Source organism: Xenopus laevis, chromosome 9_10S, assembly GCF_017654675.1.
Source record: "Xenopus laevis strain J_2021 chromosome 9_10S, Xenopus_laevis_v10.1, whole genome shotgun sequence".
Taxonomy (NCBI): domain Eukaryota; kingdom Metazoa; phylum Chordata; class Amphibia; order Anura; family Pipidae; genus Xenopus; species Xenopus laevis.
The window spans coordinates 9,812,922-9,831,152 of record NC_054388.1 but is presented as its reverse complement, the minus strand read 5'-3'; the positions used below and the strand labels follow the sequence as shown (position 1 = coordinate 9,831,152).

Genomic DNA, 18,231 nt, shown 5'->3' with positions numbered 1-18,231 from the left:
GATCCCATAAAACTATGGCAGCATAGGTATTCCCCTGTACTAAGCACAATTCAGCAGGAACAGCCCCCTAAGTTTGCTCATAGTCTGTACAGAGAGATCCCATAAAACTATGGCAGCATAGGTATTCCCTGTACTAAGCACAATTCAGCAGGAACAGTCCCCTAAGTTTGCTCATAGTCTGTACAGAGAGATCCCAATTAACTATGTAAGCATAGGTATTCCCTGTACTAAGCACAATTCAGCAGGAACAGCCCCTGATCAATATGCAGCCTAATTGATGGGTGTAAGAGTTGTGGAGGACTTACAAGGACTGACGTCTCTGTAGCGGTTGCGGGCTTTATTCTCTTGTAGCCGGGCCACTTTGCATGGAAAGTCACTGGCTTGATTTCGGATTTCCTGCATAGAAGAAAGAGGAATCAGTTAAAGGTCGGCATTCTGCTGCTTCTGGCAGGAGTTGACTTGGAAAAAGCAGCAGCTGAAATATACGAGTTACTAAGAAAACCACATGGAGTCTGTACTGGGGGAAAGGTAAAACACTCTGATGTATAAACAATAGAGTTGGGTCTGTGTTTGTAGCAGCAGAACCTCATCAGCGCCGAGGCAGCAATAGGGGCTCATCTTCATAACAAATACATTTACTCTGCTTCTATTTTAAACCCACATTTGGGTTCCTGTATTTAATTGGTTCTTCTTGATACCCAGACCGACACCCCAAACTGTAAAGCCTAATTATTGTTTAAAGGTGCGGTCCAACTTTACGTCAACTTCTAGCATGCAATAGAATGGCTAATTCTTAGCTAAACTTCTAAACTTTTTTTTTAAAATAGTTTTTGAATGATTTGCTTTCTTCTGACTCTTTCCACCTTTCAAATTGGGGTCACCGACCCCATCTAAAAAAAAAACCAAATGCTCTGCAAGGCTACACATTTATTGTTATTGCTACTTTTTTTAGTCCTCCTTCTACTCAGACCCTCTCCTGTTCATATTTCAGTCTCTTATTCGAATAAGTGCATGGTTGCTAGGGTAATATGGACCCTAGTAACCAGATTAAATTGCCAACTCGAGAGCTGCTGAAAGAAAAAAGTTAAACAACTAAAAACCACAAATAATAAAAAAAACTATTTGCAAATTGTCTCAGAATATCCCTCTCTACATCATAATAAGAGTTAATTTAAAGGTGAACAACCCCTTTAACTGGTGTGTGGATCAGTTCTGCCTTAACCCTTAACCTCCCTGGGCCTGGCACCATACTCATGGTATGCACATTGGGCAGACCAAGAACCACAAAATAAATAAGCATCACAACATCTCTATACACTGCACAACTTACAGGTGCTGCTGCTCCATCACTAATACCTCCAACAAATCTCTAAGATTTGGCAAGGGTAAGTAAACCCGCCGAACGCAATATAGGGCACCCAATATATATATATATATATAGAGCATGGGTAGTTCCCTGTTCTAATTAAAGGATGCATCTTGTATAGAAAGTAGTGGAAAATAAAATTATAAAGTGACAGTGCAGACAAAATAAAATCAATGGGGTGGTTTGACATTGATTTGACTTTTAAGTATTTTGTAGAGAGTGATATTCTGATACAATTTGCAATTGGTAATCATTTTTTGTTATTTCTGGTTTTGTTTTAGTGATTTAGCCGCTATCCAGGTTTGCAATTTCAGCAGCGTGGTTGCTAGGGGTGCTAATTACCCTAGCAACCAAACATTGATCAGGATGAGAGACTGGAATATGAATAGGAGAGGGACTGAATAGAAAGATAAGCAATAAAAAGTAGCAATAACAATACATTTGTAGCCTTAGAGAGCATTTGTTTTTAGACAGGGTCAGTGACCCCCATTTTGAAAGCTGGAAAGAGTCAGAAGTAAAAGGCAAATAATTCAAACTATAAAAAAATAAATAAAAATAATGACGACCAATTGAGCAGTTGCTTACAATTAGCCATTCTAGAATATACTAAAAGATAACACAAAGGTGAACCACCCATTCAACAGGCTAAAGAAGAACTACTATTATTATTATTAGAGTGCCTGTGACGGAAGCCATGAGGGATGCTTGCTGATTCCTGATGAAGGCCGGTACAAAAGCACAGAGCATATATTTCGGGCACGAGCGAGGCCACTGCTGATTATTTTTGCTTAAAAGGAAGCGTTTTGTGATTTTGTTTGACCCAATAGATGAAAAGGTGCGGCTGAAAATGAAACGAACACAAGAGGCAGTTAAGATGTCTGGATCTGCTCCTTGCAGGGGTAATATAGAGATTTAATAGGAGCTGCCATAAGGCAGAGGATTCAGAGACATCCGACAAAAAGTACTTTCACTTTCTCCATCATGAACCGGATTCAGTATAGTGATATACCTGTTATGAAGAAAGCTCCGAATTACGGAAAGGCCATCTCCCATAGACTCCATTTTATCCAAATAGTGCAAATTTTTAAAAAATGATTTCCCCTTTCTGTGTAGTAATAAAACAGTAGCAAGTACTTCATCCAAACTAAGATATAATTAATCCTTATTGGAGGCAAAACCAGCCTATTGGGTTTATTTCATGATTATATGATTCTCTAGTAGACGTAAGGTATAAAGATCCAAATTACGGAAAGATACATTATCCGGAAAGCTCCAGGTCCTGAGCATTCTGGATATCAGGTCCCATACCTGTATATGTACGTGTGTGTGTTATACACATATATCCAGTATGTGGGGTATCTATCTGTGCAGACTTTGAGCTAACGCAGAACACGGTTCCTTCCAAATTAAACTAACTGTACAGAGAGATCCCATAAAACTATGGCAGCATAGGTATTCCCCTGTACTAGACTATGAGCAAACTTAGGGGACTGTTCCTGCTGAATTATGCTTAGTACATGGGAATACCTATGCTGCCATAGTTTTATGGTATCTCTCTGTACAGACTATGAGCAAACTTAGGGACTGTTCCTGCTGAATTGTGCTTAGTACAGGGGAATACCTATGCTGCCATAGTTTTATGGGATCTCTCTGTACAGACTATGAGCAAACTTAGGGACTGTTCCTGCTGAATTGTGCTTAGTACAGGGGAATACCTATGCTGCCATAGTTTTATGGGATCTCTCTGTACAGACTATGAGCAAACTTAGGGGGCTGTTCCTGCTGAATTGTGCTTAGTACAGGGGAATACCTATGCTGCCATAGTTTTATGGGATCTCTCTGTACAGACTATGAGCAAATTTAGGGGACTGTTCCTGCTGAATTGTGCTTAGTACAGGGAATACCTTTGCTGCCATAGTTTTATGGGATCTCTCTGTACAGACTATGAGCAAACTTAGGGACTGTTCCTGCTGAATTGTGCTTAGTACAGGGGAATACCTATGCTGCCATAGTTTTATGGGATCTCTCTGTACAGACTATGAGCAAACTTAGGGGACTGTTCCTGCTGAATTGTGCTTAGTACAGGGAATACCTATGCTGCCATAGTTTTATGGCATCTCTCTGTACAGACTATGGTGCTTTAGGGACCTAGACCACCTCTTTCCACAGACAATAAAATTTAGATAAACAGCGATTCTTATTGAAAACGCAGTATTCTCTGTTGATTGGTGCAGAGTTAGTCCATAATAGCTTCCCTGTAGCACAAAGCATTGATATACAGTAAATAGCGTCACTCTATGACTAGTAACATCTGATCTTTAATGCTGAGTGTTCAGTAGATAAGAGGAGCTTTGCCCATGGCATTGCTTTATACACGGAGCCCAGTACAGACAGGAATTCAGTCTGTGGTTTCCCGGGCAGTGAAGAAATTGTTCTTGCCACTGAATGAACGTGGGATTCCCCATCTGTCGGGTTGGTTCTACGTCAAAGGATGAAGCAAGAGATTTCAAGCGTTACTGTTACAGCGGCAACACGTAAAGGGGAAGGAAACAGCGGCAACTCAGCAGGATTGTTGCAATATCTCACTCACAGCAAGAGCTGCAGCTACAATACCTTATATTCCCAAATAATATGCCAATGGCACACAAATATAAATAAACTATATATATATATATATATATATATATATATATATATATATATATATATATATATATATATATATATATATATATATATATATATATATATATATATATATATATATATATATATATATAGTGGCCGGAATTGGCTCGGTTTTGTGTCCGCTTGCGACTCTGCTGGACAAGGTGTTAAGTCTATTGATACAAGTCCCTTTGTATGTAAAAGATAGGGATGCACCGAATCCACTTTTTTAGATTCGGCCGAACCCACGAATCCTTCACAAAGGATTCGGCCGAATACCGAACCTGAACCCTAATTTGCATATGCAATTAGGGGTGGGAAGGGGAAAACATTTTTTACTTCCTTGTTTTCTGACAAAAAGTTACGCAATTTCCCTCCCCACCCCTAATTTGCATATGCAAATTAGGATTCGGCCGAATCCGAATCCTGCTGAAAAAGGCCGAATCCTGGCCGAATCCCGAACCGAATCCTGGATTTGGTGCATCCCTAGTAAAAGATACAGGGCATTTTCTTAAAAAGCTACAAACTCCCACATAGTGATGGTTTGCAAGCCTGTGAGTGGATACTTAAAGGTGGGAACACGAGTGTAAAGTACAAAACAAGTCCCTTTGTCTGCTCTCAGTATTCCACACTACACCCGGAGAGTTTGGTTTTAGTTCTCCTTTAAACCTACATCCTGCTTCTTTGCTATGAACACGGTTAAGATTTTGTAGTAGAAAACATGATTCTTGTTTGACGGTTCTTATTTATAGTGCAAGCACAGCAGAGAGAAGCAACACCTGCTTTGTAATGACTTGTTCTTCTTGGAAAAGAGTCCAGTTATTTAACATGACCAAGAGCAATCGCTGTGTTACTATCTCTTCTTATCCCTTGAAATTCCCCGGAATACCTGACTCAGGTCCAAATGTACAAGGTGGGGGGGGGGGGGGGTCTGCTACTTGGGCTTAATTCTAACTGGCAGTTTTTATCCATCGGACTAAGTCAGGGGCACAGGATAGTTTATACATGGGGGTTAAAGGAGAACTAAAGGCTAAAAATGAATGTGGCTACAAATGTCATATTTTATATAGTGATCTTATTGCACGAGGCTAAAGTTTCAGCTTGTCAATAGCAGCAATGATCCAGGACTTCAAACTTGTCACAGGGGGTCACCATCTTGGAAAGTGTCTGTGACACTCACATGCTCAGTGGGCTCTGATTGGCTGTTGAGAAGCTAAGCTTAGGGTTCGTCACTAATTATCCAGCAGAAAATGAGCTTCCCTGGCTGTAATATAAGCTGATGCTACAGGTTTGCTGATTATTAAATTCTGATGCTAATTGCACTGGTTTCTGTGCTGCCATGTAGTAATTATCTGTATTAATTACTAATCAGCCTTATATTGTGACATTTCTATTCTATGTGTACTGTATATTGTGAGTGGGTCCCTAAGCTCAGTAAGTGACAGCAGCACAGAGCATGTGCAGTGAATCAGCAGAAAAGAAGATGGGGAGCTACTGGGGCATCTTTGGAGAGACAGATCTTTACTGCTAAAGGGCTGTGGTTGCCTTGGGCTGGTACAGAAGCTCAAAACATAAATGGACAACATTTCTACCTACTCCTTTAGTTAGGCTTTAGTTCTCCTTTAAGTGAATACAAATTAGTACAGGACCTGTTATCCAGAATGCTTGAGACCCGGGGTTTACCTGATGAGGGGTCTTTGTGTAATTTGGAGCATCATACTTTAGGGGGGTTAATTATGAAAATGCTAATTTATCTCATTATTTTCTGAAATATACTCTGACCAAATCCGCACGATTTATTTCATTTCGGTTATTTATCGATACATTTTCCCCAAAAATGCCAGTTCTGGAAAAAACTCTGGAAAATCGTCCGAAAATTAGATGCGTACGAATTTTTTGGATTTCCAGCCGGAAAAATCCGATTTTTCCTTATTTTTGCCTGAAAATCAAGATATCTTCGAATAATAGCACGAAACTCAGCACAGATCTGGATATCTTCGGGACTTCTCCAATTGACATATTAGGGATGCACCAAAGCCACTATTTTAGTTTCGGCCGAATCCCTGAATCCTTCGCGAAAGATTCAGCCGAATACCGAACTGAATCCTAATTTGCATATGCAAATTAGGGGTGGGAAGGGGAAACCAGTTTTAACTTCCTTGTTTTGTGACAAAAAGTCACACTAGTTTCCTCCCCGTCCCTAATTTGCACATGCAAATTAGGATTCGGATTTGGTTCTGCTGGGCAGAAAGATTCGGCCAAATTCGAATCCTGCTGAAAAAGGCCGAATCCTGGATTCGGTGCATCCCTAACTTATATACAACCTCGGCAGGTCTGAGATGGCAGATTTTCGGATTTGGACGTTTTCCATCCTCGGGGTATAATTAATTATAAAACATTTGAGTTTTTTATTCACTAAAAATTTGGATTTTATAGTAAAAAACAAAACTTACATTTCTCACATTCATAACCCCTTAAGTCTAGTTGAAAAATCATTAAAGCATTAAATAAACCCAATAGGCTGTTTTTTCTCCCAATAAGGATTAATTAGATCTTAGTTGGGATGATTTCCTTCTCTGTAATAATAAAACAGTAGCTTGTACTTGATACCAACTAAGATATAAATAATCCTAATTGGAAGCAAAACCAGCCTATTGGGTTTATTTAATGTTTATATGATTTTCTAGTAGACTTAAGGTATGAAGATCTAAATTACAGAAAGACCCGTTATCTGGAAAACTCAGGTCTGGATAACAGGTCCCATACCTGTATAACCACAAATAAACAGAGAAGGAACGTGCTGTGCAATGTGTAAAGGAAACAATAGAGCAACTTCCACCCTTAAGTATAAATACAAATAGAGAAGGAATGTGCTGTGTACATAAGTGGTGCCCTCATAAATACTAATTATAAATACAGTATAAATTCCCTAAGGGTCAGGGCACACGATCAGATTCGGGGTGATAAGTCGTCCAGCGACAAATCCCCTCTTCTTCAGGGCGATTAATCTCCCCGAACTGCCTCCCACCTGCTAGAATGCAAATCGCTGGCGGGATGCGCTTTGTTTTCTGAAGTCGCCCGAAGTTTTCTCGTGAGGCAACATCAGGCGATCATAAAACGAAGCGATCAGAGTGTCACCCCGCCGGCGATATACATTCTAGCCGGCACTTCGGGCGCCTTTCGGAAAACAAGTGCTCAGAGTGCCATCCCGCCAGTGATTTACATTCTAGCCGGCAATTCGGGCGACTTCGGGAAACAAGTGCTCCGAATGTCATCCCACAAGAGATTTACATTCTAGCCGGCACTTCGGAAAGCAAGTGCTCTGAGTGTCATCCCGCCAGTGATTTACATTCTAGCCAGCACTTCGGGCGGCTTCGGGAAACAAGTGCTCCGAGTGCCATCCCGCCGTCGATTTACATACAAGCCAGCTCGAGGCAGTTCACGGAGATTAGTCACCCCGAAGAAGAGGAGATTTGTCGCTGAGGGTGTGCCCTGTTCCTTAAAGGCCCAGATGCATAGAAAAACAATGAATTACACAAAAGTTCAACACCTTTGTATAACCCAGTCAAAAAAATTGCAAATACGCAGCATTTTCTGGCATCCGAGGCTGCAATAACCCTGCACACTTACTGGAACGGAGAACTTAACCACAATAAAAAGATTTCTTGGTATTTTAAAATGAAAAAACCACAAACACAAAAAGAGAAAAAAAAATCATTTGAGACTTCCTGGAAAGCAGATCTGGCCCGGGGCCCATGGAGATTAGCACATACAGAAATGGACATTTATACAACATGTGCCCTGTGATATCGTCGGAAACGAAAATCATATTCGGGGGATTTTCGAGATTTCACAAAATGAGTCAACAATTAAGTAGGCACATGCGCTTGGGAAATAAACTCTAATTAGGCAAGAATGAATATAGTCGCGGCGCTTTTGTGTTTATGGGTGTAGGAGCTGCCACATCGCTTTCAGCCAAACTAAATACTATATCATCGTTGCTTTTCTATGGAGCTCCAGAACATCCTATAGGGCTTTATTAATAGTAAGTCCAATGTCTGGGCTCAGTACATAATGGGGCCCCTACAGAAAAGCAGTTGTAAATAGGTAGAATAAGGCGACAGTATCTTTCCTGGAAAAGATGTTTCCAAGAAAGATCGTTGGTTTCAATACACACGTGTAGAGCTGAATGGTCAGATATACAGATATAATACACAAAAGCCATGAATATCTTGTAAATGATATCCTTATAAACGGTGAGTAGTGATGTCATCAGTTATAAACGGTGAGTAGTGATGTCATTTCTGTCACATGACTCACTGAAACTTGTGTATTATAATTGATAAAGTACCCCCAGTTGTAAAATATGAGGATATTAGAAGTTACCTCGGAGTTCCATGACCTGTATAAAAACACGAGGCCGAAGGTCATGAAACTCCTCGGTAACTTATAATATCCTTATATTTTACAAGAGGGGGTACTTTATTCACTATATAAACAATAGAATTCTACCTGTATCTGATGATTCAGCACTAACAATGGCCGATGTTCGGATGCCTTCAAGGGCGCCCGATCAAAATTTTCCGACCAGCCCGATCGACGAGCCGACCGATATCCAAGTCTTCTGCCGATATCAGTCGGCTCATCTCTTACCATACAAACACCGAATATCATACCATATTATCAGTGCGTCTATGGCCATCTTAAAGAAGAAGTAAAGATACTAAGGCAGATTATTAGCAATAGATTCGAATTTTATCCTTTAGAATACTTTACCATACCTGAGTAAACACTGTCTAGACACTGTCTCTGTTTGTTTAGGATAGCAGCTGCCATATTGGTGTGACATCACTTCCTGCCTAAATCTCTCCCTGCTCACTCATAGCTCTGAGCTCAGATTTCAGCAGAGGAGGGAGGGAGAGAGGAGCAAACTGAGCATGCTCAAGCCCTCGCCCTGGAGGTTTAAGCTGAAAACAGGAAGTCTGATACAGAAGCCCATGAGTACACAATAGAAGGAAAGAAATGTGGTGTTTCTTTTGACAGAGGACTCAGAGCAACATTACTTTGAGGGTTTACTGGTGTATTTATATAGACCTTTCTGATAAAGCTTACTTAGTTTTAACCTTTCCTTCTCCTTTAAAGGTGAACCACCCATTTAAGGTGTAAGTGAGATAGAGTTATAAATAAAGAGGGAAATTATGGCAGAAAAACAACAAGTTACTACTGAAAGCATCATTTCTTTATCCATCCAATTCTGGAAACAATGCAATAGCAGGCAGATTTCTAGGTCTGTCCGCTGGTTTCTGCTACTTTCTTTCAGGAGTCAGGCCCAGAAGTGCGACGAATTAAGAGTCCTGCAGCGGGTTACCCGCAAAAACCTGCGGTACCCTGCAGGTAGAGGTTCCGGGTGCGGGAATAGAAGCGGGTCGGCGGTTCTGCAGGTTTGCGGGTTGGGCCGCAGGTCTTCTCAATATCGATAATTACTCCTTTTTTCTGATCCTGTCTGCTTCCGACGATGTCACTTCCGGTTTACAATGACAGCACTTCCTGATTCTTGACGGTCAGCGGGTTGCGGATAAGGTACTTGCAGTTCGGGGGTAAGAATGTGGGTTGCGTATTTCAGGTACAGGTCGGGTTCCAAAAAATGGACGAGCGCAGGACTATACTCAGATGTGTTGTGTAATAAATTTCAAATCATTGACAGTGTGTAATAAATAATTACTGGAAAGCTGCTGATAATGAGATTATCTTTTATTAGGCAACAGAGAGCTTTTGGGTGAAGATCCCCTTTTCAAGCTAACAGCACAAGGGGACTTTGTCCAATGTAGTAGGGAAAAGTGATATAAGCTACAGGCTGGCGATTAAAAAAAAAAGTTGCAGTGAAATGGGAAGTGAAAGGGGTCGTGTAGAAGTAGCAGCATTTCCAGTTCCTTTTCGTTTGAGTGTTTCCTGTTCTGGGAGAAAAAGGTGACTGTACTTGATGGGACCTGCTAGAGACAATTATTTCTCAGATATTCATTTAAAGGCGCCGTTGCCACAATTGCAATAATAATACATTTGTAGCCTTACAGAGTATTTGGTTTTTGGAAGCGACGTCCATTTGAAAGCTGGAAAGAATCAGAAGAAAAAGACAAATAACTATAAAAAAAATAATGAAAAAACAATTGAAAAGTTGCTTAGAATTGGCCGTTCTATAACATAATAAAAGTGACCTTAAAGGTGAAACACCCCTTTAAGCGCACACCATCGACTTTATTGACGCCGATCAAAATTTGCGTTTTTCAAATTTTTCGCCGTTTTGCGAAATACGTGGGAAATTCACCAATTTTTCGGGGTGCCGATTGCGGGTACGGGTTCCAAAAATGGACCCGCACAGGACTCTACTGTGTAGCTTGAAGGAGAGTCCAACATCACAGCCCCCTAACACATTATAAAAAGAGGAAAGCAAATAAATAATTTGAAGGCACTTGTTGGTCGGATAGATTGAAATTTGAAAGGAGAAGGAAACCTAAAATCACTGGGGGTGGGTGGCTAAATCGTTAGGCACCCCCTAATAATTATAATCACTCACTCCCTACCCTGGGTCAGTGCTCCGGCTACTTTATACTGAGCGACCCACCACCATCTTTTCCCAGCATTCCATGTTTCCACTGCTCTGATTATAGTAGAAGAAATGCAAACAAAAGTAGAACAAAAACAAATACAGGTATGGGACCTGTTATAAAGAATGCATAACGGATCTTTCCGTAATGCCTTAAGTCTACTAGGAATTAATTTAAACATTAAATAAACCCAATAGGCTGGTTTTGCTTCCAATAAGGATTAATTATATCTTAGTTGGGATCAAGTACAAGCGACTGTTTTATTATTACGGAGAAAAAGGAAATAATTTTTAAAAATTTGGATTATTTGGATAAAATGGAGTCTATGGGAGACAGCAATTCCGTAATTTGGGTTTCCGGATAAGGGATCCTATACCTGTACAAACAAAAGTAGAACAAGAACAAAAGTCCTATAAGAAAATGTTATTTACTTTGCATTTAGTGATGTGACAGTTGACAAAATGGTTGCCAACAGAAGGAAAAGTTTGGCCCTGTGTCCTATAAAGAATCATCTCCCCAGTGGATTTAGGTTTCCTTCTCCTTTAAAGGCTAAGTAAACCAATATGTCTCCGGACCTCTCACCAACTCTCAGTCTGTACCAAAGGAGGCTCACTGCGGTTGAAATGTGAATGCAAGCTACAAAACAAACGGCCAACTAAAGGGAAACTAGACTATATTTATAGATCAGTCAGTACAGAGAATGAATATGAGACGGCACATACAGAAAAAGGAAGCAAAACTATAAAAAGCCCACACGGTTCCAATATATTTTCTCTTAGTGATTACTAAGGCCAGTCGTCCTAGTTACCATATACCGTTAGATATTTCACTTGCAGAACAGCCATGTATTAAAAGGTGCAAAGTAGAGTCCTGGGCAGAACCAATTTCTAAGACCTGGACCCGAACCCGCGACCCAAACCACATATTTACCCACTTGGTCCGATGACTGACCGGGACCCGCAACTTCCTTACCTACAACCTGGCCCACAACCCGCCGGCCACAATCAAACAGGTGAAGTGGAGGGAAATCGTGTGACTTTTTTTTTTTTTTAATCACGTGACTTTTTATCACAAAACAAGAATGTAAAAATGCTTTCCCCTTTCATTCCCTAATTTGCATATGCAAATTAGGATTCGGTTTGGACGGGCAGAAGGATTAGGCCGACTCCGAATCCTGCTGAAAAAGGCCGGATTTGGTTCGGTATTCGGCCAAATCTTTTGGGAAGGATTCGGTGGAATCCAAAATAGTGTATTCTGTACATCCCTTGTTTGTAGCCTTCCTGATATTCGAGTTTTTCTCTCCCGAGTTTGGTGGAATTCGTTTTGAGTTTTCGAGCCGGTAAAATTAGTTTTACACATTCGACATTATTACTAAATAGTCGAATACTCGAATTTTGAGTAAAATATAAACTCACTTGAATTCAAAATTCAACCCTTGATAAATGCGCCTCCCCTTGTTCAACACGGTGGAATATGTTGGCACTTTATAAACACCTGTTATTATTATTATTAATAATAGGGATTTGGTTCGGGATTCGGCCTTTTTCAGCAGGATTCGGATTGGGCCGAATGAAATCCTAATTTGCATATGCAAATTAGGAGCGGGAAATCACATGACTTTTTGTCACAAAACAAGGAAGTAAAAAATGTTTACCCCTTTCCAGCCGCATATGCAAATTAGGATTCGGTTGACAGTTGGGATTAATGTAATACAGTATTTATGTCCCATATGTGCTTGTGTCTATTAGACGAGGCGGGATGGCAGTGGGAGCAATTCGGTTTCGCCCGACTTCGGAAAATGAATCACTCTGAGCGCCATCTCGACGGCGATTTACATTCTAGACGGCGGGAGGCAGTTTGGGGAGATTAATCTCCCCGAAAAAAAAACAACCATCCAGGGTTAGGGGGGGTCCAAATCTGTCCTGAAAAAACGGGCGAAGACAAAACAGTGACAAGGAAGGGAGAAATGGCTGGAAATATACAAATAGACAAGCAGGGAAGTGGGCAGATGTTGGACTATAGAAAAAAATAAAATAAAGTGTCTGGTTTATTTTGAAATCCTACATTCTTGTAGGAAATTGAGGGGACAAACAGTAGATTATCTTATGCAGTTCCAACAGGTGGTAGAACGTCTTCTGCACATAATTCATCTTGCTCTGCACCAGCTGGCGCCCTGACCACATACCAAACTGCGCGAAACTGCCATAAATCTTGTAGCTGTCATTTTGAACACACAATAAGTTTTTATTACTTTTCCATTTAAAGGGGAAGTTCACCTTTAAAGAACAAAAGCCACAAAAATTACCCTACAGGAAACCCCCCCATGACTTAAAGGAGAACTAAAGCCTAACTAAAGAAGTAGCTAGAAATGTTGTACATGATATTTTGTGCTTCTGTACCAGCCCAAAGCAACCCCAGCCCTTTAGCAGTAAAGATCTGTGTCTCCAAAGATGCCCCAGTAGCTCCCCATCTTCTTTTCTGCTGATTCACTGCACATGCTCTGTGCTGCTGTCACTTACTGAGCTTAGGGACCCACTCACAATATACAGTACACATAGAATAGAAATGTCACAATATAAGGCTGATTAGTAATTAATACACATAATTACTACATGGCAGCACAGAAACCAGTGCAATTAGCATCAGAATTTAATAATCAGCAAACCTGTAGCATCATCTTATATTACAGCCAGGGAAGCTCATTTTCTGCTGGATAATTAGTGACGAGCCCTAAGCTTAGCTTCTCAACAGCCAATCAGAGCCCACTGAGCATGTGAGTGTCACAGACACTTTCCAAGATGGTGACCCCCTGTGACAAGTTTGAAGTCCTGGATCATTGCTGCTATTGACAAGCTGAAACTTTAGCCTCGTGCAATAAGTTCACTATATAAAATATGACATTTTAAGCCATATTCCTTTTTATGGTTTAGTTCTCCTTTAAAAAGCATCTCCACGTTCAGTAAATTCCAACATGATTTTGCCGCCATATTGGTAAGTCACTGCTCTAGTTTCTTACTTTGCTTAGTTCCTCCTGCTAACTATTAAGGAGCCAGAGACAGCAGGGGTAACTGCTGGGGTAGAAGAGTCTACTAGAAAATCATATAAACATTAAATAAACCCAACAGGCTGGTTTTGCTTCCAACAAAGATTAAGTATATCTTAGTTGGGATCAAGTACAAGCTACGATTTTATTATTACAGAGAAAAAGGAAATAGTTTTGAAAAATTTGGATTATTTGGATAAAATGGGAGAGGGGCATCCCGTAATTCGGGGCCTTCTGGATCAAATGTTTCCGGATAACGGATCCGATAACTGTACGGTCACAAAGAAACCAGCAAGGAATCTCCAGCATGAAGAGGCAGCCGGGAGCAGTAAGTGCACTGATGGGGAGCGGCACAAAGCTGCAGGATTCTTAAAAGGCCAAATGGATTCTTAGAAGCCGTCTTCCAAGTAGGAGCAGAAGCTCAGAGTGTATCTAAAATTATCAGGTTGGCGTTTGCGATTTAGCAACAAGCATCATCTCGCTTTCAGATGCCACATGTAGGAGCACGACACTGATTACATGGCAATCCTCATCCAAACGCAGTTGCTGCCATTATAAAAGCTTCGATAAGAAAAGATAAAAAGCAGCGTGATTGGTTAGACAGGAACTATTGCCTCTTATATTTTATTTCAAACAGATTCAGCAATTATAATGTTATTCAATGGAGAGTCTTTATTTTGGGAGATTTGTCGCCCACAGTAGTGAATATTTAACTGCCATCATCCTAAAGGGAGGCAGCGAGTTACAAATGCGCAGAGAATAAATGGTATTAACAAGGTCACAGATTTATAGAAACATTGGGGTAACAGTCACTCTGTTTTAGTTCCAGGGGTACCCAGGGTACAAATAAGCACTCACCCCCAAATCTCCCCCTAACTGGCCTTCAGGCTGGGCCCCCTTAGCTCATAACAAGGTTACAGATATATAGAAACATTGGGGTCACAGTCACCCTGCTATAGTTCCAGGGGTACCCAGGCCACAAATAAGCACTCAACCCAAATCTCACCCTAACCGGCCTTCAGGCTGAGCACCCTTAGCTCATAACAAGGTTACAGATATATAGAAACATTGGGGTAACAGTCACCCTGCTATAGTTCCAGGGGTACCCAGGGCACAAATAAGCACTCACCCCAAATCTCCCCCTAACTGGCCTTCAGTCTGGGCCCCCTTAGCTCATAAAAAGGTTACAGATATATAGAAACATTGGGGTAACAGTCACCCTGCTATAGTTCCAGGGGTACCCAGGGTACAAATAAGCACTCACCCCAAATCTCACCCTAACTGGCCTTCAGGCTGAGCCCCCTTAGCTCATAACAGGGTTACAGATATATAGAAACATTGGGGTAACAGTCACCCTGCTATATTTCCAGGGGTACCCAGGGCACAAATAAGCACTCACCCCAAATCTCTCCCTAACTGGCCTTCAGGCTGGGCCCCCTTAGCTCATAACAGGGTTACAGATATATAGAAACATTGGGGTAACAGTCACACTGCTATAGTTCCAGGGGTACCCAGGGCACAAATAAGCACTCACCCCAAATCTCTCCCTAACTGGCCTTCAGGCTGGGCCCCCTTAGCTCATAACAGGGTTACTATTAACTGATGTGTTTTGGAAAAAAAAAAAAAACATGCTTTCCCATGACAGTATCCCTTTAACCATATGAATACAATTCCCTATGCAAAAGGAGGAGGGTGTCTACAAAAGTTTTGTTTCGCAAAATCAGTATATTGCTTTTGTAATCGTTATGTATACTATAAATATAATACCGTATATATTCTTTTCATGCAAATACAGACAAGAAACCAAGGGCAAAATGGGTTAAGTTTCAAGCACTGAATGTTTCTCGGCACGTTACAGATTCATGAGGATTTTGCAGAGGAACACGATGGGCAAGTTTCAACATCTACCCAAAACACAGTCGGTGTGTGCACAACTTCTTGGCATTCTTTAGCTTGGGAGCCCGTCCAAATAGCTCTTAGACAAACATCGACTAGAAGTACAACTCCAGTTTGAGAACAAAAACATGCCAGGGTTGCTGGAGCAGACGATCACTTTCCCCACATGAACACCGAGGTCTGAAGGCTCTAATAAACGAGTGTACAGGTATGGGATCCGTTATCTGGAAACGCTTTATCCAGAAAGCTCCGAATTACAGAAAGGCTGTCTTCCATAGACTCTATTTTATCCAATAATCCAAATTTTTTAAAAAATTATTTCCTTTTTCGCTGTAATAATAAAACAGTAGCTTGTACTTGATCCCAACTAAGATATAATTAACCCTTATTGGAAGAAAAAACAACCTATTGGGTTAATTTAATATTTACATGATTTTCTAGTAGACTTAAGGTATGAAGATCCAAATAACGGAAAGATCCATTATCTGGAAAGCTCCAGGTCCTGAGCATTTTTTATAATAGGTCCAATACCTATATCCAGGTCCGGACTGAGCATTAAAATAGACCCTGGCATTTCAGGTACACAGAGGCCCAATCAGCCCACAGAGGCCCAAACAGCCCCCACCAGCCCACTAAATACTGACTTTCTATGGCAACTTATAGCAGCCCCTCTGGCATTTGCCAGAACCCACAGATTGCCAGTCCGGGCCTGCCTATATCATTGTATGGCACCAACACGTATAGCAGAAGTGTACAGAAATGTGTAAAAGCACAAAAATCATGGATTAATCACATATCCATGACCAGATATGTATAATAGCCCTTTGGACAGTACAGATCCCTTTATTATGCAGGAGTCTGAAGCTTGGGTGCACAAGAGATGTAAGTAAAATCATCAACTGCAGACATACAGTTACCCCGGCTCAACAACACATAGGAGGAGGGTCCCCAAAAAAAAAATAAAACACCCTAATGTGCATTGCCCTGAGTCACCATGATCGAAGCAATGCAATAAATTAATTGTACTTATAAACCATACAACTACATTAATACGAATACCTAATTACAGGTATGGGATCCGTTATCCGAATTATGGAAAGGCCATCTCCCATAGACTCCACTACCATAAAATAATCCAAATCTTTACACGTTATTTCCTTTTTCTCAATAATAATAAAATAATAATACCGGTCTATTGGGTTTATTCAATGGTTTTCTAGTAAAAAAAAATGCTCAGAAAATCCCAGGTCCTGAGCATTCTGGATAACAGGTCGAATACCTGTATCGTTGAGATTAGTAAAAAAAAAAAAAAAAAAAAAAAACAGAATTTTCTTTTTAGAAGGGGGTCAACGACGCCCATTTGAAAGCTGCAAAGAGTCAGAAGAAAAATGCAAATAGTTATTAAACTATAAAAAATTAATAATGAAAAGTTGCTTAGAAACGGCCATTCTTATAACATGCTAAAAGTTACCTTATAGGGTCTGTATTCTGATTAACCCCAGATTGTCATCTAAATGCATACGACGCTATTTCACTGCCCCAGAGCTGAGTAAAGAGCAGAGCAACCCATTAAAGTCAATGGAACAAGTTCAGGCAGAGAAGAAATTCTTGAGTATAAAGAGCAGTGAAGCTACCGGTTTGCACATACGGTAGCTTTTTATTAAGCGAAGCTTCATTGTCCACCTTTATAACTAGTACATGTTATTGTAGTCCCTTTATAAAGGTTCCATGGAAATAACAGCTGCTTAATAGTGACTGGATCTTATAAAATCCCCCCATAGGAGGGAGGTGCACCTATAGCTTTTATTTAAGCCTTGCAAGGGTTACCTATTTGCAGTGGGCACTATTTCCATGTATAACAAGGGTAGAGCTTGTCCTATTCTCTCTCCGCACATCTGCATGAAGAATAATTTAGCTGATGACTATATGGAAATAATGAAAATAAGATTCCCTGCATATGAAAAAACACCCAAGGACCCAATGATCAGATCAGTACTACAGGCGATCGGATCGCGGGACCGTATTAACAAACAAATGTGGTCCGCGATCCAACGAGATTTTTTTAACCCTGCCCAATCGACATTTGCCGACTTTCAGCCAGATATCGATCGGGGAAGCCCGTCGGAGGGCCCCTGCCGACTCAGCCTGTCAGCAGCTTTTACCGGACCGTGTATGGCCACCTTTAGGCTAGGGCTACGTGGGGGCCGAAATCAGTTAGCTGTAAGGCGCAAACAGTAGCCTCCTCTCTCTTCCACATTCAGAAGGGCTGAATCGGCTTTGGCAGATTTCGGCGGTTCTTCTGTGGTTCTCAACAAAAGAGTCGGTTCACACTGAAGCCAATTAAACCAGATAGGTAACCAGATAGCAGCTCCCTAACACAAGATAACAGCTGCCTGGTAGATCTAAAAACAACACTCAATAGTAAAAGCCAAGTCCCACTGAGACTGATTCAGTTACATTAAGTAGGAGAAATAGCAGCCTGCCACAAAGTAGTTCCATCCTAAAGTGCAGGCACAAGTCACATGACTGGGGCAACTGGGAAACTAACAATATGTCTAGCCCCATGTCAGAATTCAAAATTGAATATAAAAAAAAAAAATCTGTTTGCTCTTTTGAGAAATGGATTTCAGTGTAGAATTCTGCTGGAGCAGCACTAT

General features: G+C 40.9%; 1 protein-coding gene across 1 annotated transcript in view; it reads right to left on the bottom strand.

Annotated features, from left to right (window-relative positions):
* The window catches only part of ptpn1.S (protein tyrosine phosphatase non-receptor type 1 S homeolog), a 40,951-nt gene that overhangs the window by 18,611 nt on the left and 4,109 nt on the right, over nt 1–18,231 (bottom strand). Inside the window, exon 2 of the mRNA XM_018238168.2 lies at nt 306–396. Coding sequence (XP_018093657.1) covers nt 306–396 — 91 coding nt within the window. The remainder of the gene's footprint in view (nt 1–305; nt 397–18,231) is intronic.